Source organism: Pleurodeles waltl, chromosome 2_1 (genome assembly GCF_031143425.1).
Source record: "Pleurodeles waltl isolate 20211129_DDA chromosome 2_1, aPleWal1.hap1.20221129, whole genome shotgun sequence".
In the NCBI taxonomy this organism is placed as follows: Eukaryota; Metazoa; Chordata; class Amphibia; order Caudata; family Salamandridae; genus Pleurodeles; species Pleurodeles waltl.
In genome coordinates, this window is record NC_090438.1 from 29,527,621 (window position 1) to 29,553,307 (window position 25,687).

General features: G+C 47.8%; 1 protein-coding gene across 9 annotated transcripts in view; it reads right to left on the bottom strand.

The window, feature by feature from the left end:
- Nucleotides 1–25,687, bottom strand: part of OGT (O-linked N-acetylglucosamine (GlcNAc) transferase) — a 486,071-nt gene that overhangs the window by 391,229 nt on the left and 69,155 nt on the right. For all 9 annotated transcript variants that reach the window (XR_011198862.1, XM_069209047.1, XM_069209086.1 and 6 more), the window contains exons 6-10: nt 12,609–12,688; nt 4,941–5,136; nt 4,492–4,632; nt 2,600–2,700; nt 2,175–2,328 (exon numbers count right to left, since the gene is read on the bottom strand). Coding sequence is in view for 8 of the 9 variants with exons in the window: in XM_069209047.1 (XP_069065148.1) it covers nt 2,175–2,328; nt 2,600–2,700; nt 4,492–4,632; nt 4,941–5,136; nt 12,609–12,688 (672 nt within the window). In the remaining variant the exon portion in view is untranslated. The remainder of the gene's footprint in view (nt 1–2,174; nt 2,329–2,599; nt 2,701–4,491; nt 4,633–4,940; nt 5,137–12,608; nt 12,689–25,687) is intronic.

Below are 25,687 nucleotides of genomic sequence, written 5' to 3' on the forward strand. Positions count from 1 at the left end.
GGGGCTGTCCTGACTGGCCAGTGACTCCTTGTTTTTCTCATTATCTCTCCTGGACTTGTCGCCAAAAGTGGGGGATGTGTCCAGGGGGTGGGCATCTCCACTAGCTGGAGTGCCCTGGGGCATTGTAACACAAAGCCTGAGCCTTTGAGGCTCACTGCTAGCTGTTACAGTTCCTGCAGGGGGGGGATGTGAAGCACCTCCCCCCAGAGCAGGCTTTTGTATCTGTCCTCAGCGAGCACAAAGGCCCTCACCACATGGGGTCAGAAACTCGTCTCTCAGCAGCAGGCTGGCACAGACCAGTCAGTCCTGCACTGAACAATTGGGTAAAATACAAATGCCCTCTGTGTGCATTTTTTAATAAATCCAACACTGGCATCAGTGTGGGTTTATTATTCTGAGAAGTTTGGTACCAAACTTCCCAGTATGCAGTGTAGCCATTATGGAGCTGTGGAGTTCGTTTTTGACAGACTCCCAGACCATATACTCGTATGGCTACCCTGCACTTACAATGTCTAAGGTTTTGCTTAGACACTGTAGGGGCATAGTGCACCCTGCCTTAGGGCTGTAAGGCCTGCTAGAGGGGTGACTTACCTATGCCACAGGCAGTGTGATGTTGGCATGGCACCCTGAGGGGAGTGCCATGTCGACTTAGTCATTTTCTCCCCACCAGCACACACAAGCTGGCAAGCAGTGTGTCTGTGCTGAGTGAGGGGTCCCTAGGGTGGCATAAGATATGCTGCAGCCCTTAAAGACCTTCCCTGGCATCAGGGCCCTTGGTATCAGGGGTACCAGTTACAAGGGACTTACCTGGGTGCCAGGGTTGTGCCAATTGTGGAGACAACGGTACATTTTAGGTGAAAGAAGACTGGTGCTGGGGCCTGGTTAGCAGGGTCCCAGCACACTTCTCAGTCAAGTCATCATCAGTATCCGGCAAAAAGTGGGGGGTAACTGCAACAGGGAGCCATTTCTTTACACTGTCTTTCTGGGGTAGTAGGGTAACTTTACTCTTACATTTCAGGGTCTTGGGGTGGGGTATCTTGGACACCCTTAGTGTTTTCTTACACTCCCAGCAACCTTCTACAAACTACACTAGGCCTGGGGTCCATTTGTGGTTCGCATTCCACTTTTGGAGTATATGGTTTGTGTTGCACCAGACCTATTTCTCCCTATTGCATTCTATTGTGTTCTACAGTTTTTGTACTACTTTCCTAACTGTTTACTTACCTGATTTTTGGTTTGTGTGTATATTTTGGATATATTACTCACCTCCTAAGGGAGTATATCCACTGAGATACTTTTGGCATATTGTCACTAAAATAAAGTACCTTTATTTTTAGTAACACTGAGTATTGTGATTCTTATCATGTAGTGCTACATGATATAAGTGGTATGGTGGGAGCTTTGCATGTCTCCTAGTTCAGCTATAGCTACCTCTATCAGCCTAAGCTGCTAGAACACTTCTATTCTACTAGAAAGGGATAACTGGACCTGGCACAAGGTGTAAGCACCATAAGGTACCCACTATAAGCCAGGTCAGCCTCCTACAGGGTACACATGCACAGCTGAATATGCTGTAATTTCCTTTCTTGGTCGGTACATTTCTGCTCTCTTCCACTCATACCTACCTTTTGCCACCTTACGGTAAAGACCACTGGCTTTAATTGCAGGATTGTTTAACAGAGACATGCAAAATAAACCGTAAACACGATGGAGTTGGATCCTGGAATCAACTTTTACACCATGATGGCTGCGAAATGTGTATTGCTAGTTTCTTAAGCAGGAGTTGCATTTCACATTATCTAGTTTACTGAATTTAATTTGCTTTTCTCCTATGTTTAAGACAGTTCCATTAAAAAAGAGGGACAGCCAAGCAAGAGCACAAAGTTTAGTCTCACTAGTGGAAAACTGATCAGAGCACGCGTCGTTTAGGTCATGCCAAGAGAAGAGGCAGATTTGGGGGGGGGGGGGGGTTGAGGGGTGAGGGGGCTGAAGGGGGAGACACGCAAAGTGAGGAGCTCCTTCATAAGGCCCTCAATTATTAAACTAAATTGAGGCTTAAGCACACCATGATCATCATACACTTCTCACCAAGATACGAGCAAATGAATTAAGGAAATTAACATTCATGCATTCTCAGAGGGAAAATTAGGAACTGCACCAACAGCTCAACTCACCTTGTGGATGGAGGCCAAGTTACTGTGGGCATCTGCAAAAGCCGGGTTGATTTGAATGGCACGAGTGTAGCACTGCAGAGCTCCTTGGACATCTTGCATCTCCTTTAGTGTGTTTCCCATATTGGAGTAGGCATCAGCAAAAGTGGGGCTGATTCTGTAACAATTACAAGAAAGCATATCCAATGAAATCCCTCTACAGCTTGGCAACAAACTGCAGTCACTAGTAATCTCCAACACTAAGTAATGGGAGCTGATCTACACAAGGTCTCCTTTAAAGAACAAGACCTTAAATTTTAAGCAAACGTCTGTACTGTTCCCAGATTTATCTACCCAGTGAACGTCTCCACTAAATTAAGGCTCAGTTTAGCACCATTATCATCAACAAAATGTAACTGATTGCTGTGGCATCAAAATCTAATTCCTACCTGATGGCTTCCTTGTAGTGCATCAATGCCTCTTGGAGTTTCCCCTGCTGCTGAAGAACACTGGCCAAGTTTGAATGAGCAGCTGCAAACTCAGGGAAGACCTGCAAACATACATTAAATTCAGTTAGGAGCACGGACTGTTCTCACTGCCACCTTCATAATACAATGGGGATGATCCCCACCTATTTACTCATGCACCTCCTCAGTAGTACCGCTAGACCTTTTCACAGCCACATAGAACATCCTATCTTCTCACACACCTGAAATATCTCAAGAGTCATTTTAAGGTCAACAATAACTGGTGGCAAATAAATTGCACCACAAATGCAAACATCTCCATGTTTTTTCAGAGATGTGAGCTACAGCAGCCTACAAACAAACATACAGTTCTTAAAATCTTCCTGAAGCAATCTTGAAAATAACAGCCAAATCTCTGTGAAAGCCTCTGCACAGAAACAGGAACATAGAAGAGACCTCTAAAGAGAAGCTCAAAGACACCTCCCTGACCTCCCAATAAAGATTCAATATCACAGGTGACGGATTGCAACACAGACAATGAATGCACGAGTGTCAAGTCAAAAAGGCCTCCCTGGAGGAGAATACATTCATCCAAAGCAAACTATGAAAACTTTGCAACTCCAATTGTATAATTCTCCTTTAGGCACTTCACTATCCTTAGGTATTGAAACTAAAGTGCCTAAGCCTAAGCGATAAGCCAAAGCTTCATCTACAGGATAGTGGTGGTTTACAACCTGAGTTGTAGCATGATGCAGTAAAGGACACAATTAAATGGCACACAAAAGGGTCGCTGCATGGCTTCAGAAATACTGACAAATGTATTTTTTTCTTGGCAGTCCAGTGTGTAATATCACGAGGGGTCACTGGAGGCGCTGCATGTTTGGTAATATCCAATGAGTACAACCAGTTCTGAGTGCAAGTGGCCACCACTCTCTCAGCTCAGGCTTTGCTACGTGCATCGGTGGTGGCAGTAGAGCTCTAGGGCAGAGCTACATTTTATTCAACTCTATCACTTTGGGGAGACTGACTACCAGCTCTCTCAATTAAAATTCAGTTAAATTCCCATAACCTGGAGTGCCTCAACTTTATGACGGAAGGGGCATGGGTGTAGGATTTTGGTCATGTACATGTGGGATTCATGGATGTTTTCGCAAAGTGTGAGGTCTATTTATAGCCTGTGTGCTTTAGATAATGGTAATTTCCTTTCTCCAGCGCTAATATTGATCACCTTTAAAACACCAGCACCTCTTCCTGCCCCGGATCACAAACTGTAAATTTAGTGGTATGCATGTATTCAGTCCACTCCCTTTACCCTAAGTTTCCCCTAAGAGGATGAACCAAGCATCTTCGCTATTTCTAGAGCCGTGACAGTCTCTCAGCAAGGGGAACAGAGACAGAAATTAAGTGTTTTCCACAAAACCGTCCCAAAAATATTTATAAGAAAAAAATGAGTTTTACTATAGCATTATTGATTATCAATAGATTGTGGTTCATGATAATTTTCAAAGCAGATGGTCACATTACAATGCACTAAGCAGGTTAACTATTTACATATAGAAATTGAAATAAAAAATAAATAGCAATCCATCTGCCCGATATTCTCATCTTCCGTTACACAAATCTCAGTACTGAGGCCTCCAGCTACTAAACCTGCATCTCGAGGATACTTGTTCAGCAGATGTGGTAAAAGTCTTAGAGGACACCATTTAATCTAGTCCATCGGAGGGTGAAGAAGAATTAATGACTAGGATTAACTACACACAAACTCCCTCATACAAAAACTTTGTCAATGTACTTGTAGCTCTACTTCACTCGCTCTGCTGTTCTAGAGCTCATATTAACAGGAAGCTTATTTGACCATCTCTACTGCTTACTTCTAGTGCTTTCCGGTAGAGACGTACAGCCTCTTCAATATTCCCCTGCTCTCTTTTGATGTTGGCCAAGTTATTGAGCGAATCAGCATGTGTAGGGCAGAGACGGAGAGCAGTATTATAACATTCTTCTGCTTCAGTAACCTGTAGAATAAAGAAAAACACAAATCCTTCAGGTCATACATGTGATAGCTCAGTTTGTATTTACTGGCTACAAACATGTACAACATTCCACCTAAAAAACACCTCATCCCAAGATCACAAGTTACTGGTATGAGGCCCATTTACATCAGAAATACCACTTCAACAGAGCAAGGGCCATCTCTGTCCAAACTGAAACAAAGGATGTACTAGCAAACCAGACCCCAAACTGCATTAATTGTAACAGTTTTCTTTAACAATCTGAAATCCCAGACGCAGCATCCCCTGCAACTTAATCCATGGATACATACACTTCCTTTCTCCTTGAGAGCATTGGCCAGGTTGCAGTACGCATCAGGGAAGTGAGGCTGCAGCTCGATTGCCCGTCTATAGGTGTCGATAGCCAAATCGATGAGTCCTTGTTCATAGTACACGCACGCCAGGTTACCATGCACCACAGCATGATTGGGACTCAAGCTCAGTGCACGGAGATAGGCTGCCACTGCTCTGTGAAGCACAGCACAAAACCATTATTAGCCCGATAGAACACGGAATAAGAAAAGTAACTACATGTTCAGTTCATATAGGAGAAGAGATCAAAGAATGAAAATGTCACTTACCCAGTGTACATCTGTTCGTGGCATCAGTCGCTGTAGATTCGCATGTTTTGCATAGCTCGCCATCTGGTGTTGGGCCGGAGTGTTACAAGTTGTTTTTCTTCGAAGAAGTCTTTCGAGTCACGGGACCGAGTGACTCCTCCTTTTGTCTCCATTGCGCATGGGCGTCGACTCCATCTTCGATTGTTTTTCCCCGCAGAGGGTGAGGTAGGAGTTGAATTGTAGTAATAGTGCCCATGCAATGGAGTGACTAAGTATGTACCTATTTAAGGTTGAGATGATACATATACAAATAGTTGAAGGTAACTTCCAAACTGCTACAGGCTCCCGGGGAGGCGGGTGGGCACATGCGAATCTACAGCGACTGATGCCACGAACAGATGTACACTGGGTAAATGACATTTTCAGTTCGATGGCATCTGTCGCTGTAGATACGCATGTTTTGCATAGACTAGTAAGCAGTTATCTCCCCAAAAGCGGTGGCTCAGCCTGTAGGAGTGGAAGTAGTTTGAAATAATGTTCTTAATACGGCTTGACCTACTGTGGCTTGTTGTGCGGATAACACGTCTACACAGTAGTGCTTGGTGAATGTGTGAGGCGTAGACCATGTGGCTGCCTTACATATTTCTTGCATTGGGATGTTTCCTAGAAAGGCCATGGTAGCACCTTTCTTTCTGGTTGAGTGTGCCCTTGGTGTAATGGGCAGCTGTCGTTTAGCTTTAAGGTAGCAGATTTGGATGCATTTAACTATCCATCTGGCTATACCTTGTTTTGATATTGGGTTTCCTGCATGAGGTTTTTGAAATGCAATAAATAGTTGTTTAGTCTTTCTGATGTTCTTTGTTCTGTCAATGTAATACATTAATGCTCTTTTGACATCTAATGTATGTAGTGCCCTCTCAGCTACGGTATCTGGCTGTGGAAAGAACACTGGAAGTTCCACTGTTTGATTTAGATGGAACGGTGAAATAACCTTTGGCAAAAATTTAGGATTAGTCCTTAGGACGACCTTATTCTTGTGTAGTTGAATAAAAGGTTCTTGTATTGTAAACGCCTGAATCTCGCTTACTCTTCTTAGGGAAGTAATGGCGATGAGAAATGCAACCTTCCAGGTTAGGAACTATATTTTGCAGGAGTGCATGGGTTCAAAAGGTGGACCCATAAGTCTAGTTAGGACAACATTTAGGTTCCATGAAGGAACAGGTGGTGTTCTTGGTGGTATAATTCTCCTAAGGCCCTCCATGAATGCTTTAATGACTGGTATCTTATATAGGGAAGTTGAATAGGTAGTCTGCAGGTATGCAGATATTGCTGCAAGGTGTATTTTAATGGAAGAGAAAGCCAGGTTAGATTTTTGTAAGTGAAGCAAGTAACCCACTACATGTTCTGGAGTTGTGTGTAATGGTTGTATTTGATTAATATGGCAGTAGCAAACAAACCTCTTCCATTTACTTGCATAGCAGTGCCTGGTGGATGGCCTTCTGGCTTGCTTTATGACTTCCATACATTCTTGGGTAAGTTGTAAGTGCCCGAATTCTAGGATTTCAGGAGCCAGATTGCTAGATTCAGCGATGCTGGATCTGGGTGTCTGATCTTTTGGTTGTGTTGTGTCAACAGATCTGGCCTGTTGGGCAATTTGATGTAGGGTACTACTGATAGGTCTAGCAGCGTTGTGTACCAGGGTTGCCTTGCCCAAGTTGGTGCTATTAATATGAGTTTGAGTTTGTTTTGACTGAGTTTGTTTACCAGGTAAGGAAGGAGAGGGAGAGGAGGAAAAGCGTAAGCAAATATCCCTGACCAGTTCATCCATAGGGCATTGCCTTGGGACGGTTTGTGTGGGTATCTGGATGCGAAGTTTTGGCATTTTGCGTTCTCCTTCGTCGCAAACAAGTCTATTTGAGGTGTTCCCCAGAGTTTGAAATTGGTGTTCAGAATTTGGGGGTGAATTTCCCATTCGTGGACCTGTTGGTGATCTCGAGAGAGATTGTCTGCGAGTTGATTTTGGATCCCTGGTATAAATTGTGCTATTAGGCGAATTTGGTTGTGAATTGCCCAACGCCAAATTTTTTGTGCTAGCGTGGAGTGCGTCCCCCCTTGCTTGTTTAGATAATACATTGTTGTCATGTTGTCCGTCTTGACGAGAATGTATTTGTGAACTATTATTGGTTGGAAAGCTTTTAGTGCTTGAAAAACTGCTAGAAGTTCTAGGTGATTTATATGCAGTTTTGTTTGATGTACGTTCCATTGTCCTTGTATGCTGTGTTGATCGAGGTGTGCTCCCCACCCTGTCATGGAAGCATCTGTTGTTATTACGTATTGTGGCACTGGGTCTTGGAAAGGCCGCCCTTTGTTTAAATTTATGTTGTTCCACCACAGAAGCGAGAGGTAAGTTTGGCGGTCTATTAACACCAGATCTAGAAGATGACCCTGTGCTTGAGACCACTGTGATGCTAGGCACTGTTGTAAGGGCCTCATGTGCAGTCTTGCGTTTGGGACAATGGCTATGCATGAAGACATCATGCCTAGGAGTTGTAATATCATCTTTGCTTGTATCTTTTGTGTTGGATACATGCGTTGTATGATGGTGTTGAAATTTTGAATTCTTTGGGGACTTGGAGTGGCTACTCCTTTTGTTGTGTCTATTATGGCTCCTAGGTATTGTTGTACCTTGCACGGCAGAATGTTGGATTTCGTGAAGTTGACGGTGAACCCTAGTTTGAAGAGGGTTTGTATGATCTGTTTTGTGTGATTTGAGCACTCTATTAACGAATGGGCCTTGATTACCCAGTCGTCTAGATATGGGAACACATATTTGCTGCCTTCTGATGTGTGCAGCGACTACCGCTAGACATTTGGTAAAGACTCTTGGTGCGGTTGTTAATCCGAAAGGCAGTACCTTGAATTGGTAATGTATTCCTTTGAATACAAACCTTAGGTATTTCCTGTGCGATGGGTGTATTGGTATATGGAAATACGCGTCCTTGAGGTCTAAAGTTGTCATGTAGTCGTGTAGTTTTAGCAATGGTAATACTTCTTGTAGTGTGACCAAGTGAAAGTGGTCTGATTTGATGAATGTGTTCACTATTCTGAGGTCTAGGATTGGTCTCAGCGTTTTGTCCTTCTTTGGTATCAGAAAGTACAGTGAGTAAACTCCTGTGTTTATTTGTGTGTTTGGCACTAATTCGATTGCATTCTTTTGCAATAGTGCCTGCACTTCTATCTCCAGGAGATTGGAATGATGTTTTGTCAAATTTTGTGCTTTTGGTGGTATGTTTGGAGGGAATTGTAGAAATTCTATGCAATAACCATGTTGGATAATTGCTAGAACCCAAGTGTCTGTAGTGATTTCCTCCCATGCTTTGTAATAATGACTTATTCTTCCCCCTACTGGTGTTGTGTGGAGGGGGGGAGTGACATGTGAGTCACTGCTTAGTAGTAGGGGTTTTGGGGCTTTGAAATTTTCCTCTATTCTTAGGGAATTGCCCTCCTCTATATTGTCCCCGAAAACCTCCTCTGTACTGTCCCTGGTAACTGGACGGTGTTGCCTGTGAGGTGCTGGCTTGTGTGCTCTGACCCCGAAACCCCCCTCTAAAGGGTGTTTTACGGAATGTGCTGTAATTCCCTCTGCTCTGCGGGGAGTAGAGTGCGCCCATGGCTTTAGCAGTGTCCGTGTCTTTTTTGAGTTTCTCAATCGCTGTGTCCACTTCTGGACCGAACAGTTCTTTTTCGTTAAAAGGCATATTGAGAACTGCTTGCTGAATCTCTGGTTTAAATCCAGACGTTCGGAGCCATGCATGCCTTCTGATAGTTACAGATGTATTAATTGTCCGTGCAGCTGTATCTGCAGCGTCCATGGAGGAGCGGATTTGGTTGTTGGAAATGGTCTGTCCCTCCTCAACCACTTGTTTTGCCCTATTTTGTAGGTCCTTGGGCAGATGGTCAATGAGATGTTGCATCTCATCCCAATGGGCTCTGTCATAGCGCGCAAGTAGTGCCTGGGAGTTAGCGATGCGCCACTGGTTTGCAGCTTGTGCTGCGACTCTCTTACCAGCTGCATCGAACTTGCGGCTTTCTTTATCTGGGGGTGGTGCATCTCCAGATGTGTGGGAGTTGGCCCTTTTCCTAGCTGCTCCTACGACGACAGAGTCTGGTGGCAGCTGTGTAGTGATGAAAGCCGGGTCTGTAGGAGGCGCCTTATACTTTTTTTTCCACTCTTGGTGTGATTGCCCTACTTTTGACCGGCTCCTTAAAGATTTCTTTTGCGTGCCGGAGCATACCAGGGAGCATAGGCAGGCTTTGGTAGGAGCTGTGGGTGGAGGAGAGTGTGTTGAATAAAAAGTCATCCTCGACCTGTTCTGAGTGGAGGCTTACATTGTGAAATTGTGCTGCTCTAGCCACCACTTGAGAATACGCAGTGCTGTCCTCTGGTGGAGATGGCTTCGTAGGGTATGCCTCTGGACTGTTATCTGACACTGGGGCGTCGTATAAGTCCCATGCGTCTTGATCTTGGTCACCCTGGCTCATGGTGGTGTGAGCTGGGGAATGTGATGGAGTTTGTGCTGGTGAGACGTTAATCACAGGTGGAGGAGAGGGTGGTGGGGTAACTTTTTTCACCACTTTTGTTTGTGGTGTTTGTTCAGTTTGGAACTCCAATCTTCTCTTTCTTCTAATAGGGGGAAGGGTGCTTATTTTTCCTGTCCCCTGCTGTATGAAAATACGCTTTTGCGTATGGTCTACATCAGTTGAGTGTAGCTCTTCCTCAAACCTATGCTTTTGCATTTGGGAGGTTAGCAAGTGCTCTTCTGTATAAGAGCCTGAAACTGGGTCGGTTGCAGTTTGTTTTGGCACCGAAACCCTGTCTGCATCTTTTTTCGGCTCCGAGGTGACTTTTCTTTTTCGGGGCCAAAACCTCTCGGCGTCGATCTTCTTCGGTGCCGCTGTCTCGGCGTCGAGCCGTGTCTACACCGGTATCTCGGTGTCGATGCTTGTCTCCAGCACTTTCTCAGTCCCGAGAAGGCTGCGTGCCGGTGTCTCGACCGGAGTCGGACGATCTCGGCACTGTTTGGGCCTTTTTCGGTGACGACGGTCGGTCACCGAATTTATGGGTCGAGCCATGGCCTGGTGGCAGTGGCGTCCCCTGGGCCTTGTAAATCTTCTGAGTGGTTTTCGACGTCTTACTCACGGTTTTGTGTATCGTCGAATCCTTCGGAGTCCGATTCTTGGATCGAAAAGGTTCCCTCCTCTTCTTGTTCCTCGAACTCCCGGTGGGCTGTCGGCGCGGACGCCATCTGAAGTCTTCTGGCTCGACGGTCTTGGAGTGTTTTTCAGGACCGGAACGCACGACAGGCCTCGCAGGTGTCTTCACTGTGCTCAGGTGACAGGCACAGGTTGCAGACCAAGTGTTGGTCTGTATAGGGGTATTTATTGTGGCATTTGGGACAGAAACGGAACGGGGTCCGTTCCATCGGCGTTCTTCTGCACGCGGTCGGGCCGACCAGGCCCCGACGGGGGATCGAAAAAATTACCCCGAAGGGCACCGGAGCTCTTCGATCTTAGACGCGGTGTTGAATCTAACTACGCCGATCCCGAACGCAACAATACCGACGAAAATCTTCCGAAATTAGCTATCTTTCCGTTCCGAAACTCGGAGCGACAGGAACACGTCCGAACCCGATGGCGGAAAAAAAACAATCGAAGATGGAGTCGACGCCCATGCGCAATGGAGACAAAAGGAGGAGTCACTCGGTCCCGTGACTCGAAAGACTTCTTCGAAGAAAAACAACTTGTAACACTCCGGCCCAACACCAGATGGCGAGCTATGCAAAACATGCGTATCTACAGCGACAGATGCCATCGAACATATACTTATGTATAGTAGTCGAAAGATTAATATATTATCAAGTCACTAAAGAACTGCTCAAGAAAATAGGTCTGCACTGTATCCACATCAAAAGCTGAAGGCAAAGCAAGAATATTATAAGAAAGCTATAACCAATTGATTTTTTTTATGACAGTCCATTAAAGATTAGAGAGAGAAACCCAGAAAATCTAATAGGAGACACATTTTCCATGCAGATTATCAAAGCTTTGCGAATGTAAACACTGAAATGTTTCCACTGTGGAGTAAACTTTCAGACATTAAATAAGTCCAGACATACAACCAATTTTGAAATGCCATAAAGTTAATTTTAATCTCTGGTGCTGAGCTAGGCTAAAAAAACACCCCCTGCGAAGTGACCACCCTTAACTTTTTTCCTAGTGTTACAAACATTATGAACCCACTGATGTTTAGGCTGTTCAGTATACAAAAATAAATGGATCACGCGTGCTCATCTTAAGAGCAAAATGGTTACTCTGTGACATACAGTCCACCAGGTGTACATGGTGAATGACAAAAGTAATGTATTTAATATTTATCTGCCACATTGTCATTATGTAGGACTACCCAAAAAGTGTTCATAGAGGGTAGAAGTAGATTCTCTCGCCATAAAGAGTTTTACGTCCCATGACCTACCAAAGAATAACATTTCAATTGAGGGTTCAGCATACCTAAGTGGCACGGCAATATTAAATACACAACTGTTGGAATATTCAACACTACCTCAACCCCTTTCGTTCAGGTAAATTTAGTTGAGATCTAACTGATGAGCAGTGACTTTAGTCCAAAGGGCTGGTAACAATACCAGTTGGTGCAGTCATCTTTTAAAGTTTGGAATTAAGTAATGAACTCCCAGAGAAGGTTAAGATTCCCATATCAGGGCTGTACGGATTTTCTTAACTTTACTCTTATCCACATGTGAAAGTTCTTTTTTTTTTTTTTTCAAAGCAATAGTCAATGCAACAATGGCTTTATTGATGACAAGACACCGGATGGATATTAACTCAGCCTCTCAATGGTCTCAGACAGACAATGACACAATCTATTCAAACCACGCCCGGCTCTACAAACCTAAACTATACCAGAGTTCTCGCATTCTCTCAAGCGTGGCTCTTAGGGAAACGCCCCACCATGCATTTCCTTCATGGCAGATTTAGTTCACAAAAAAAGGCATCCAGCGGTACAGGGCCACAAGTCTTGCAGGTCTGTAAATTTAAAAAGCAAACCCTGCCAAATGTTTGCCTGCCCCTCCCCCCCCCCCAACCCCGACAACCCAAGAGAAGTGGGGTAGATGTAGCGGACACATCAAATTTGACAGCAAAGATTTTACAGCCTCGACAAGGACAGCTGCACACTAGGGTTAAAAAAAATAAAATAATAACAGACTACTTGTCTTGGGAGCTCACGCTCCAGACAACAACATAAAAGTGGACAAAAGAAGGCAAATTCAAGAACCGCTCTATCAAGTCATTGCCTCATCATACCTGTCAAAGATCCGTGCCTCCTTCAGCACATTACCCAGATTGATATAAGCGTCCAGGAAATTAGGATCAAGCGTAACAGCCTGGAAAAGACAAAATTAATATGACACCGTAAATATTTCGTAAAACTGAATATACAGAGACAGTGGTCACTCAGTCACCTCATAAGCAGCCACCCAGCACTCCATGGCCCTGAACTGGCCTTCAGGTTCCACAGACACATGCAGTCACCAAACAATCTGCACGCAAACACCTGTAAATGTAGTCAAATGCATCATGAAGTCAAACGAAAGGAATGTTACACAAGAAGCACATACTATAACTAATCACAAACAGCAACCAGTATGCACTGCTACAGAGATCCAACCATGCATACCAAGGGAGTGCAAAGATACAAAGTGCTCCATGAGGGCATGTGGGTTTAACAACCACTGGTAAAAGGACTCCTGGATTCCTTGACGATTAGCTTACCAGTGTGCACTAGCTGCACAACTATGAAAAGTTAGACTACAGCCGTTTGGTCTTTCAGCTCTAACATGACTAGAGAAAGCCAGAAATGTCAGCAGCCAGTCAAGAGCAGCTCAGCCATAGAGAGCTCTCCATCTTACAGCTTGAGGACATTTCTTTATGGCGACAAACACCAAGGCAGTCCCCTGAAGTGGAAAAGGGTTCCGACATCAAGGAATTACTTCATGGCAGAACCACAATAGGCAACTAAACTACCTCTTCTGTCATGGGCAACAATGCAAACTAATGGAGCAGACAATACACTTTTACACTAAGCTTGAAAGACTTTCATAGCAAGGCATGGTAACCGCTTTACGTAATGAGTAAAACAAGTTACAAGCTAGATATCAAGCGTTCTAAAACAGACTAAATATACTGTGCTGCTAAATACCTAGAGTTATTTACGTTTAGCATGTCTCTGTTAAAATCACACACATCAACTAGATCGACGCTTGTAGGAAGTTGGCTCTGTATGTGCTATTTCAAAGTAAGGAATAGCATGCACAGAGTCCAAGGGTTCCCCTTAGAGGTAAAATAGTGGTAAAAAGAGATAATACTAATGCTCTATTTTGTGGTAGTGTGGTCGAGCAGTAGGCTTATCCAAGGAGTAGTGTTAAGCATTTGTTGTACATACACATAGACAATAAATGAGGTACACACACTCAGAGACAAATCCAGCCAATAGGTTTTGTTATAGAAAAATATATTTTCTTAGTTTATTTTAAGAACCACAGGTTCAAATTTAACATGTAATATCTTGTTTGAAAGGTATTGCAGGTAAGTACATTAGGAACTTTGAATCATTTCAATTGCATGTATACTTTTCAAGTTATTCACAAATAGCTATTTCAAAAGTGTACACTTAGTGCAATTTTCACAGTTCCTGGGGGAGGTAAGTTTTTGTTAGTTTTACCAGGTAAGTAAGACACTTACAGGGTTCAGTTCTTGGTCCAAGGTAGCCCACCGTTGGGGGTTCAGAGCAACCCCAAAGTTACCACACCAGCAGCTCAGGGCCGGTCAGGTGCAGAGTTCAAAGTGGTGCCCAAAACGCATAGGCTAGAATGGAGAGAAGGGGGTGCCCCGGTTCCGGTCTGCTTGCAGGTAAGTACCCGCGTCTTCGGAGGGCAGACCAGGGGGGTTTTGTAGGGCACCGGGGGGGACACAAGCCCACACAGAAATTTCACCCTCAGCAGCGCGGGGGCGGCCGGGTGCAGTGTAGAAACAAGCGTCGGGTTTGCAATGTTAGTCTATGAGAGATCAACGGATCTCTTCAGCGCTGCAGGCAGGCAAGGGGGGGCTTCCTCGGGGCAACCTCCACTTGGGCAAGGGAGAGGGACTCCTGGGGGTCACTTCTCCAGTGAAAGTCCGGTCCTTCAGGTCCTGGGGGCTGCGGGTGCAGGGTCTTTTCCAGGCGTCGGGACTTAGGTTTCAGAGAGTCGCGGTCAGGGGAAGCCTCGGGATTCCCTCTGCAGGCGGCGCTGTGGGGGCTCAGGGGGGACAGGTTTTGGTACTCACAGTCGGAGAGTAGTCCGGGGGTCCTCCCTGAGGTGTTGGTTCTCCACCAGCCGAGTCGGGGTCGCCGGGTGCAGTGTTGCAAGTCTCACGCTTCTTGCGGGGAGTTGCAGGGTTCTTTAAAGCTGCTTCTTGAAACAAAGTTGCAGTCTTTTTGGAGCAGGTCCGCTGTCCTCGGGAGTTTCTTGTCGTCGTCGAAGCAGGGCAGTCCTCAGAGGATGCAGAGGTCGCTGGTCCCTTTGGAAGGCGTCGCTGGAGCAGAGTTCTTTGGAAGGCAGGAGACAGGCCGGTGAGTTTCTGGAGCCAAGGCAGTTGTTGTCTTCTGGTCTTCCTCTGCAGGGGTTTTCAGCTGGGCAGTCCTTCTTGTTGTTGTCGCAGGAATCTAATTTTCTAGGGTTCAGGGTAGCCCTTAAATACTAAATTTAAGGGCGTGTTTAGGTCTGGGGGGTTAGTAGCCAATGGCTACTAGCCCTGAGGGTGGGTACACCCTCTTTGTGCCTCCTCCCAAGGGGAGGGGGTCACAATCCTAACCCTATTGGGGGAATCCTCCATCTGCAAGATGGAGGATTTCTAAAAGTTAGAGTCACTTCAGCTCAGGACACCTTAGGGGCTGTCCAGACTGGCCAGTGACTCCTCCTTGTTGCTTTCTTTGTTCCCTCCAGCCTTGCCGCCAAAAGTGGGGGCCGTGGCCGGAGGCGGCGGGCAACTCCACTAAGCTGGAGTGCCCTGCTGGGCTGTGACAAAGGGGTGAGCCTTTGAGGCTCACCGCCAGGTGTCACAGCTCCTGCCTGGGGGAGGTGTTAGCATCTCCACCCAGTGCAGGCTTTGTTACTGGCCTCAGAGTGACAAAGGCACTCTCCCCATGGGGCCAGCAACATGTCTCTGGTGTGGCAGGCTGCTGGAACTAGTCAGCCTACACAGACAGTCGGTTAAGTTTCAGGGGGCACCTCTAAGGTGCCCTCTGTGGTGTATCTTACCATAAAATGTACACTGGCATCAGTGTGCATTTATTGTGCTGAGAAGTTTGATACCAAACTTCCCAGTTTTCAGTGTAGCCATTATGGTGCTGTGGAGTTCGTGTTTGACAGACTCCCAGACCATATACTCTTATGGCTACCCTGCACTTACAATGTCTAAGGTTTTGTTTAGACACTGTAGGGGTACCATGCTCATGCACTGGTACCCTCACCTATGGTATAGTGCACCCTGCCTTAGGGCTGTAAGGCCTGCTAGAGGGGTGTCTTACCTATACTGCATAGGCAGTGAGAGGCTGGCATGGCACCCTGAGGGGAGTGCCATGTCGACTTACTCGTTTTGTCCTCACTAGCACACACAAGCTGGCAAGCAGTGTGTCTGTGCTGAGTGAGAGGTCTCCAGGGTGGCATAAGACATGCTTCAGCCCTTAGAGACCTTCCTTGGCATCAGGGCCCTTGGTACTAGAAGTACCAGTTACAAGGGACTTATCTGGATGCCAGGGTCTGCCAATTGTGGATACAAAAGTACAGGTTAGGGAAAGAACACTGGTGCTGGGGCCTGGTTAGCAGGCCTCAGCACACTTTCAATTGTAAACATAGCATCAGCAAAGGCAAAAAGTCAGGGGGCAACCATGCCAAGGAGGCATTTCCTTACAACGCTGGTTTCCATTAAATCAGTGTCTCCATTAGACCACTGTCCACCTCGGTTCTTGCACACTAACAGATAAATGGGTCATCCTATAAGAGAGAGGAGCTGTCTATGTTCAGTTAAGGGTTTATTGCGTATGGACAGTAAACCGACTTCTGTAATGTCTTTACTTTAAAAACCTGCTAACATCTTTCCTGGTCAAGATAACAGAAAAGTCACCCAACAACTTTCCATATTCAGCGATATCAGGATTCTCGACACTGCTCTAACAGGACTTAAATTTGCACTTGCACCTCTGCATGGTAGGGAGAATGCATTGATTTCTATTCTAGGAAAGCTCTGGATGATTTAGAATACGGATGCTGCTGCTGTTCCAGATCCCTTTGACTATCTACCTTCGATGCTGTACTGCATTCTACACTACTTGCCCAAATCTCTGGAATGGTTGACTTCTTTTATAAGTGGATGTTAAGGAGCTGAACCCCTCCCCTTTTTCACTTTCACTTCTAGTACTTCTTTAAATTCTTCCCTGATCCCCAATTTATTCAGACTGTATGCATCACCCCTACACACTGACTTGATCCTTAAGCTTTTCATTAAAGCTCTACGCCATGCAGATAATTCTGCATTTTGCCAGGGTAAGTGGATTATTAGTTGGGGTGCTTGTAGGAGGTTGGCTCAATTTATGGTGTACGCCTACGGTGTGGCACATTGTACTGGGTCCAGGCAACAGTTTGGGATCGAGAATACGCGTCCATATAGCAAACTCTGTAGGAAGTTGGCTCTGTATGCACTATTTCAAAGTAAAGAATAGTATGCACAGAGTCCAAGGGTTCCCCTTAGAGGTAAGATAGTGGCAAAAGAGATAATTCTAATGCTCTATTTTGTGGTAGTGTGGTCGAGCAGTAGGCTTATCAAAGGAGTAGTGTTAAGTATTTGTTGTACACTCACAGGCAATAAATGAGGAACACACTCCGAGAATTCCAGGCCAATAGGTTTTTGTACAGAAAAATATATTTTCTTAGTTTATTTTAAGAACCACAGGTTCAAGATTTACAAGTAATACTTCAAATGAAAGGTATTTCCCTTAGGAACTTTGAATTAGCAAAATAGCATACACAGTTTTAACACAAATGACATAGCTATTTTAAAACTAGACAGTGCAATTTTCAACAGTTCCTGGGGGAGGTAATGGTTTTTGCAGTTAAGTAAACCACCTACGGGGTTCAAGTTTGGGTCCAAGGTAGCCCACTGTTGGGGGTTCAGAGCAACCCCAAAGTTGCCACACTAGCAGCTCAGGGCCGGTCAGGTGCAGAGGTCAAAGTGGTGCCCAAAACACATAGGCTTCAATGGAGAAGGGGGTGCCCCTGTTCCAGTCTGCCAGCAGGTAAGTACCCGCGTCTTCGGAGGGCAGACCAGGGGGGTTTTGTAGGGCACCGGGGGGGACACAAGTCCACACAGAAAGTACACCCTCAGCAGCACGGGGCGGCCGGGTGCAGAGTGCAAACAAGCGTCGGGTTTGTAATTGAAACCAATGGGAGACCAAGGGGTCTCTTCAGCGATGCAGGCAGGCAAGGGGGGGTGCCTCCTCGGGGTAGCCACGACCTGCGCAAGGGAGATGGCCTCCTGGGGGTCACTCCTGCAATGGAGTTCGGATCCTTCAGGTCCTGGGGGCTGCGGGTGCAGAGTCTTTTCCAGGCGTCGGGATCTGGGAGTCAGGCAGTCGCGGTCAGGGGGAGCCTCGGGATTCCCTCTGCAGGCGTCGCTGTGGGGGCAACTCTGGCTACTCACGGTCTTGCAGTCGCCGGGGAGTCCTCCCTGAAGTGATTGTTCTCCACAAGTCGAGCCGGGGGCGTCGGGTGCAGAGTAGCAAGTCTCACGCTTCCGGTGGGAAACAAGTTGTTTTAGAGTTGCTCCTTTGGAAACAAAGTTGCAGTCTTTGGGGAACAGAGCCGCTGTCCTCGGGAGTTCTTGGTCCTTTTAGAGCAGGGCAGTCCTCTGAGGATTCAGAGGTGGCTGGTCCCTGGGGAAAGCGTCGCTGGAGCAGTGTCTTTAGAAGTGGGGAGACAGGCCGGTAGAGCTGGGGCCAAAGCAGTTGGTGTCTCAGTCTTCTCTGCAGGGTTTTTCCAGCTTAGCAGACTTCTTCTTAGGTTGCAGGAATCTAGTTTCCTAGGTTCTGGGGAGCCCCTAAATACTGAATTTAGGGGTGTGTTTAGGTCTGGGAGGGCAGTAGCCAATGGCTACTCTCCTTGAGGGTGGCTACACCCTCTTTGTGTCTCCTCCCTGAGGGGAGGAGGGGCACATCCCTAATCCTATTGGGGGAATCCTCCATCTGCAAGATGGAGGATTTCTAAAAGTCAGAGTTACCTCAGCTCAGGACACCTTAGGGGCTGTCCTGACTGGCCAGTGACTCCTTGTTTTTCTCATTATCTCTCCTGGACTTGTCGCCAAAAGTGGGGGCTGTGTCCAGGGGGTGGGCGTCTCCACTAGCTGGAGTGCCCTGGGGCATTGTAACACAAAGCCTGAGCCTTTGAGGCTCACTGCTAGGTGTTACAGTTCCTGCAGGGGGGAGGTGTGAAGCACCTCCCCCCAGAGCAGGCTTTTGTATCTGTCCTCAGCGAGCACAAAGGCCCTCACCACATGGGGTCAGAAACTTGTCTCTCAGCAGCAGGGTGACACAGACCAGTCAGTCCTGCACTGAACAATTGGATAAAATACAGGGGGCATCTCTAAGATGCCCTCTGTGTGCATTTTTTAATAAATCCAACACTGGCATCAGTGTGGGTTTATTATTCTGAGAAGTTAGATACCAAACTACCCAGTATTCAGTGTAGCCATTATGGAGCTGTGGAGTTCGTTTTTGACAGACTCCCAGACCATATACTCTTATGGCTACCCGGCACTTACAATGTCTAAGGTTTTGCTTAGACACTGTAGGGGCGTAGTGCTCATGCACCTATGCCCTCACCTGTGGTATAGTGCACCCTGCCTTAGGGCTGTAAGGCCTGCTAGAGGGGTGACTTACCTATGCCACAGGCAGTGTGAGGTTGGCATGGCACCCTGAGGGGAGTGCCATGTCGACTTAGTAATTTTCTCCCCACCAGCACACACAAGCTGGCAAGCAGTGTCTGTGCTGAGTGAGGGGTCCCTAGGGTGGCATAAGACATGCTGCAGCCCTTAAAGACCTTCCCTGGCATCAGGGCCCTTGGTACCAGGGGTACCAGTTACAAGGGACTTACCTGGGTGCCAGGGTTGTGCCAATTGTGGAGACAATGGTACATTTTAGGTGAAAGAACACTGGTGCTGGGGCCTGGTTAGCAGGGTCCCAGCACACTTCTCAGACAAGTCAGCATCAGTGTCAGGCAAAAAGTGGGGGTAATTGCAACAGGGAGCCATTTCCTTACACTCACTCTCTAGGGGTAGCTGAGGCGGGCAGCTAAGGCTTATCCAGGAAGTATGCAGAGCACTTCCAATCCCACAGTAGTCTGACTAACTCACTGGCAAGGAAGAACCACACAAGTGTGGCAGAGGTAAAGGATCCTTTATTACAGCACTAGTACTAGACTAGCATTGGTATACCGCCCTTTGGAGATAGAGACACACAATATGTAAACAAAATAACCAAACAGAAATAGCATAGTAACACACTGGGAGCTATGAGGGAGATGGTCCAAACCATATACTAAAAAAGTGGAATTTGAAGCAGTAACCTTAACCAAGTTAAGTGTGGTAGTTTGCTAGGATCAGTTAGAAACACTAGAGCTAAGTACAGCAGGTGACCCCAGCAACCAAGAGTAAGAGTGTAGGAAGCTGGCCTGGTGTGTGGTGGGTACCTACACCTTATACCAGGCCCAGGTATCCCTTCTTAGGGGATACCTGGACATGGTATACCCAAACTCCTGTGGGTGCTGCCTGTGCTTCTGTGGACTTTCTGCGAAAACTAGGATAACCTCCGACTCCCTCCTCCTGGGATGAGTCCATCTGGGCACTGCTCTTCCCCTGTGTCACCACTTTTACACTAAAAGCAAGTTTGCCTTTGCCAAGCCTTGTTGGTGGAATTCCTGCAGACAGTCTGCAATCTTCACTCCACTGTGGGACATCATCTGCTTCCATCAGGAAATATTCTCTGGCTACAGGGCTGCAGTGCTGACCTATTCTTCACCGTCGACTAACTCCTACAAGTACAGCTGGGTGGGTAGTACCTCCTACTCCTCCTGGACTCCACTGTGACTCAGCTTTGGTCCCCTCTCTCCACAGGTCTTCTCCAGGAATCCACTATGGGTTTCTTCCAGTCATGTCTGGGTGTCGTCTTTTCCTTCCTTTTGGGTGGTTTGGGGAAATTCCAATGATTATTTTCCTGGTCACTAGGGTGGTTCTATGTCACTTACCTCTGGTTTTCCAGTATTACGATATTCCCTCTACACATTCCATTTACTGGGGGGGGGGGGGGGGGTGGCTGTGTTCACATTCCATTTATTCAGTATATGGTATAGGGGTACCCTTCTATTATTTTGTGGTATTGTGTGACCAAAAATAAACTACCTTTATTTTTGTACAACTGAGTATTTCTTTTCATGTGTTATTGCTGTGTGACTAGAGGTACTGCATGCCATCTGCATGTCCCCTAGATAAGCCTTGCTGCTCATTCACAGCTACCTCCAGAGAGCCTGGCTTCTAGGCACTACCCACACTTCAGTAAGAGGGGATACCTGGACCTGGTATACCCACCACACACCAGGCCAGCCTCCTGCACCTTCGTGCTTCCAGGTGCAGAGTCCTTGTGACCCTGGAGGGGGTGTAGGAAAGTAGCCTCTTTCTAGATTGGTTACACTCACTTTAGGAAAAAGCCTCTCTTGGCACGGTTACCCCCTAACTTTCTGCCTTTTGTTGATGCTAAGTTATGACTGAAAGTGTGCTGGGACCCTGCTAACCAGGCCCCAGCACCAGGGTTCTTTCCCCTAACTGTACCTTTGTCTCCACAATTGGCACAGCCCTGGTACACAGATAAGTCCCTTCGCTTGTGGCCAGGGAGGGTCTATAACGACTGCAGCATGTACTGTGCCACCCTGGGGACCGCTCACTCAGCAATTGCACACTGCCTCACAGCTTGTGAGTGCTGGTAGGGGGGAAAAAAGACTAAATCGACATGGCACTCCCCTCAGAGTGCCATGCCCACAACCCACTGCCTGTGGCATAGGTAAGTCACCTCTCTAGCAGGCCTTAAAGCCTTAAGGCAGGGTGTACTATGCCACAGGTGGGGAGTACATAAATTGTAAGGTACTTGGCAAAGGTAAATATGGAACTTTGAACTAAAACAGTAATGTACAGTTTGGGCAAAAACGGCAAATAGCTTTTTTAAAAGTGGACAATGCAAAAATCAACAGTTCCTGGGGAGGTAAGTATAGGTTAGTTTTTCAGGTAAGTAAAGCACTTACAAGTTCAGTCTCCTGGGCATATGCAGCCCCCGGTGGGGGGTGTCAAGTTAACCCCAAACACCCAGCACCAGCAACACAGGGCCTGCCACGTGCAGAGGTCTACGTAGGGCCCAAACAGCACAGGCGGCTATTGAGAATAGGGGTGCTCCGGTTCCAGTCTGCTAGCAGGCAAGTACCTGCATCCTCGGGGAGCACACCAGGGGGGTTTGGGAGAGCAGGGGGGGGGGGGGAAAGAGATCTCAAACAGGCACACAAAATACACCCTCAGAGGCACAGGGGCGGCCGGGTGCAGTGTATGAAGTAGGTGTCGGGATTCAGATAGGAATCAATGGAGAGACCCGGAGGTAACTGGCGATGCAGGCAGGGCTCAGGTGGGCTTCTCGGGCCAGCCACCGACTGGGCAAGGAAGAGGGCCACCTGCTGGTCATTCCTGCACCAGTAGTTGGTTCCTCTTGGACCTGGGGGCTGCGGGTGCAGTGCTTCTTCCAGGCGTCTCGTTCCTTTGTTACCAGGCAGTCGCAGTCAGGGGGAACCTCTGGATCCTCTATGCAGGAGTCGCTGTGGGGGTGCAGGGAGGCCGTCACAGGGTGTCCACGTTGTTGGGGGGTCCTCTCTGCAGTGTTAATTCTTCTTGACACGAGCTGGGGGCGTCGGGTGCAGAGTGTTGGGGACTCACGCTCCCGGAGGGAGGTTGGACTCCCTTTAAAGATGGTTGGTTCTTGGTTTGTCGGACAGAGACGCTGTCCACAGGAGTTTCTTGGTCCTTTGGGTGCAGGTCAGTCCTCTGAGTCCTAAGAGGTTGCTGGTCCCGCTGGATGCGTCGCTGTGCAGGTTCTTTGACTCTGGAGACAGGCCAGTAGGGCTGGGTCCAAGTCAGTTGTTGTCCCAGTCATCTCTGCAGGGCTTTTAGGTCAGCAGTCCTTCGTGCTTCAGGTCATCAAGAATCTGGTTTCCTGGGTTCAGGGTCGCACCTAAATACTCAATTTAGGGGTGTGTTTAGGTCTGGGGGGCAGTAGCCAATGGCTACTGTCCTTGAGGGTGGCTACACACTTTTTGTGCCTCCTACCTGTGTGGATGGGGCACATCCCTAATCCTATTTAGGGGAATCCTCCAAAACAAGATGGAGGATTTCCTAAAGCAGGGGTCACCTCAGCTCAGGACACCTTAGGGGCTGCCCTGACTGGAGGGTGATTCCTCTTTGTTTTTCTCATTATCTCCTCTGGACTTGGCGCCAAAAGTGGGGGCTGTGTCCGGTGGGGCGGGCATCTCCATTAGCTGAAGTGCCCTGGGACGCTGTAACACCATGCTTGAGTCTTTGAGGCTCACCGTCAGGTGCTACAGTTTCTGCAGGGGGAGATGTGAAGCACCTCCACCCAGTACAGGCTTTGTTCCTGGGCAGAGTGACAAAGGCACTCACCCCACGTGGCCAGAAACCAGTCTGGATGTGGCAGGCTGGCAGAAACTGGTCAGCCTAGCACTAGTAGTTGGGACTGGTATTTAGGGTGCATCTCTAAGATGCCCTCTGTGTGTGTTTCTCAAATACCACACTGGCATCAGTGTGGATTTATTTATTGTGCTAAGAAGTTTGATACCAAACTTCCCAGTATTCAATGTAGCCATTATGGAAGTGTGGAGTTCGTGTTTGACAAACTCCCAGACCACATACTCTTTATGGCTATCCTGCACTTAAAATGTCCAAGAATTGGTTTGGACACTGTAGGGGCGTAGTGCTCATGCAGCAATGCCCTCACCTGTGATATAGTGCACCATTGTAGGAAAGTACAATCTTGCCTGGCATGTTAACCCCATTTTCATTGTATGTATGTTGGTTTTAGCCCTTGTGTCACTGGGATCCTGCTAGGCAGGACCCCAGTGCTCATAGTATGTGCCCTGTATGTGTTCCCTGTGTGGTGCCTAACTATCACTGAGTGTAAGGAAATGCCTCCTTGGCATGGTTGCCCCCTGACTTTTTGCCTTTGCTGATGCTATATTTACAATTGAAAGTGTGCTGAGGCCTGCTAACCAGGCCCCAGCACCAGTGTTCTTTCCCTAACCTGTACTTTTGTATCCACAATTGGCAGACCCTGGCATCCAGATAAGTCTCTTGTAACTGGTACTTCTAGTACCAAGGGCCCTGATGCCAAGGAAGGTCTCTAAGGGCTGCAGCATGTCTTATGCCACCCTGGAGACCTCTCACTCAGCACAGACACACTGCTTGCCAGCTTGTGTGTGCTAGTGAGAACAAAACGAGTAAGTCGACATGGCACTCCCCTCAGGGTGCCATGCCAGCCTCTCACTGCCTATGCAAGTATAGGTCAGTCACCCCTCTAGCAGGCCTTACAGCCCTAAGGCAGGGTGCACTATACCATAGGTGAGGGTACCAGTGCATGAGCATGGTACCCCTACAGTGTCTAAACAAAACCTTAGACATTGTAAGTGCAGGGTAGCCATAAGAGTATATGGTCTGGGAGTTTGTCAAACACGAACTCCACAGCACCATAATGGCTACACTGAAAACTGGGAAGTTTGGTATCAAACTTCTCAGCACAATAAATGCACACTGATGCCAGTGTACATTTTATTGCAAAATACACCCCAGAGGGCACCTTAGAGGTGCCCCCTGAAACTTAACCGACTGTCTGTGTAGGCTGACTGGTTCCAGCAGCCTGCCACACTAGAGACATGTTGCTGGCCCCATGGGGAGAGTGCCTTTGTCACTCTGAGGCCAGTAACAAAGCCTGCACTGGGTGGAGATGCTAACACCTCCCCCAGGCAGGAGCTGTGACACCTGGCGGTGAGCCTCAAAGGCTCACCCCTTTGTCACAGCCCAGCAGGGCACTCCAGCTTAGTGGAGTTGCCCGCCCCCTCCGGCCACGGCCCCCACTTTTGGCGGCAAGGCTGGAGGGAACAAAGAAAGCAACAAGGAGGAGTCACTGACCAGTCAGGACAGCCCCTAAGGTGTCCTGAGCTGAGGTGACTCTGACTTTTAGAAATCCTCCATCTTGCAGATGGAGGATTCCCCCAATAGGGTTAGGATTGTGACCCCCCTCCCCTTGGGAGGAGGCACAAAGAGGGTGTACCCACCCTCAGGGCTAGTAGCCATTGGCTACTAACCCCCCAGACCTAAACACGCCCTTAAATTTAGTATTTAAGGGCTACCCTGAACCCTAGAAAATTAGATTCCTGCAAACTACAAGAAGAAGGACTGCCTAGCTGAAAACCCCTGCAGAGGAAGACCAGAAGACGACAACTGCCTTGGCTCCAGAAACTCACCGGCCTGTCTCCTGCCTTCCAAAGAACTCTGCTCCAGCGACGCCTTCCAAGGGACCAGCGACCTCTGAATCCTCTGAGGACTGCCCTGCTTCGAAAAAGACAAGAAACTCCCGAGGACAGCGGACCTGCTCCAAAAAGACTGCAACTTTGTTTCAAGGAGCAGCTTTAAAGACCCTGCAATCTCCCCGCAAGAAGCGTGAGACTTGCAACACTGCACCCGGCGACCCCGACTCGGCTGGTGGAGAACCAACACCTCAGGGAGGACCCCCGGACTACTCTACGACTGTGAGTACCAAAACCTGTCCCCCCTGAGCCCCCACAGCGCCGCCTGCAGAGGGAATCCCGAGGCTTCCCCTGACCGCGACTCTCTGAAACCTAAGTCCCGACGCCTGGAAAAGACCCTGCACCCGCAGCCCCCAGGACCTGAAGGACCGGACTTTCACTGCAGAAGTGACCCCCAGGAGTCCCTCTCCCTTGCCCAAGTGGAGGTTTCCCCGAGGAAGCCCCCCCTTGCCTGCCTGCAGCGCTGAAGAGATCCCTTGATCTCTCATTGACTTCCATTGCGAACCCGACGCTTGTTCTAACACTGCACCCGGCCGCCCCCGCGCCGCTGAGGGTGAAATTTCTGTGTGGGCTTGTGTCCCCCCCGGTGCCCTACAAAACCCCCCTGGTCTGCCCTCCGAAGACGCGGGTACTTACCTGCTGGCAGACTGGAACCGGGGCACCCCCTTC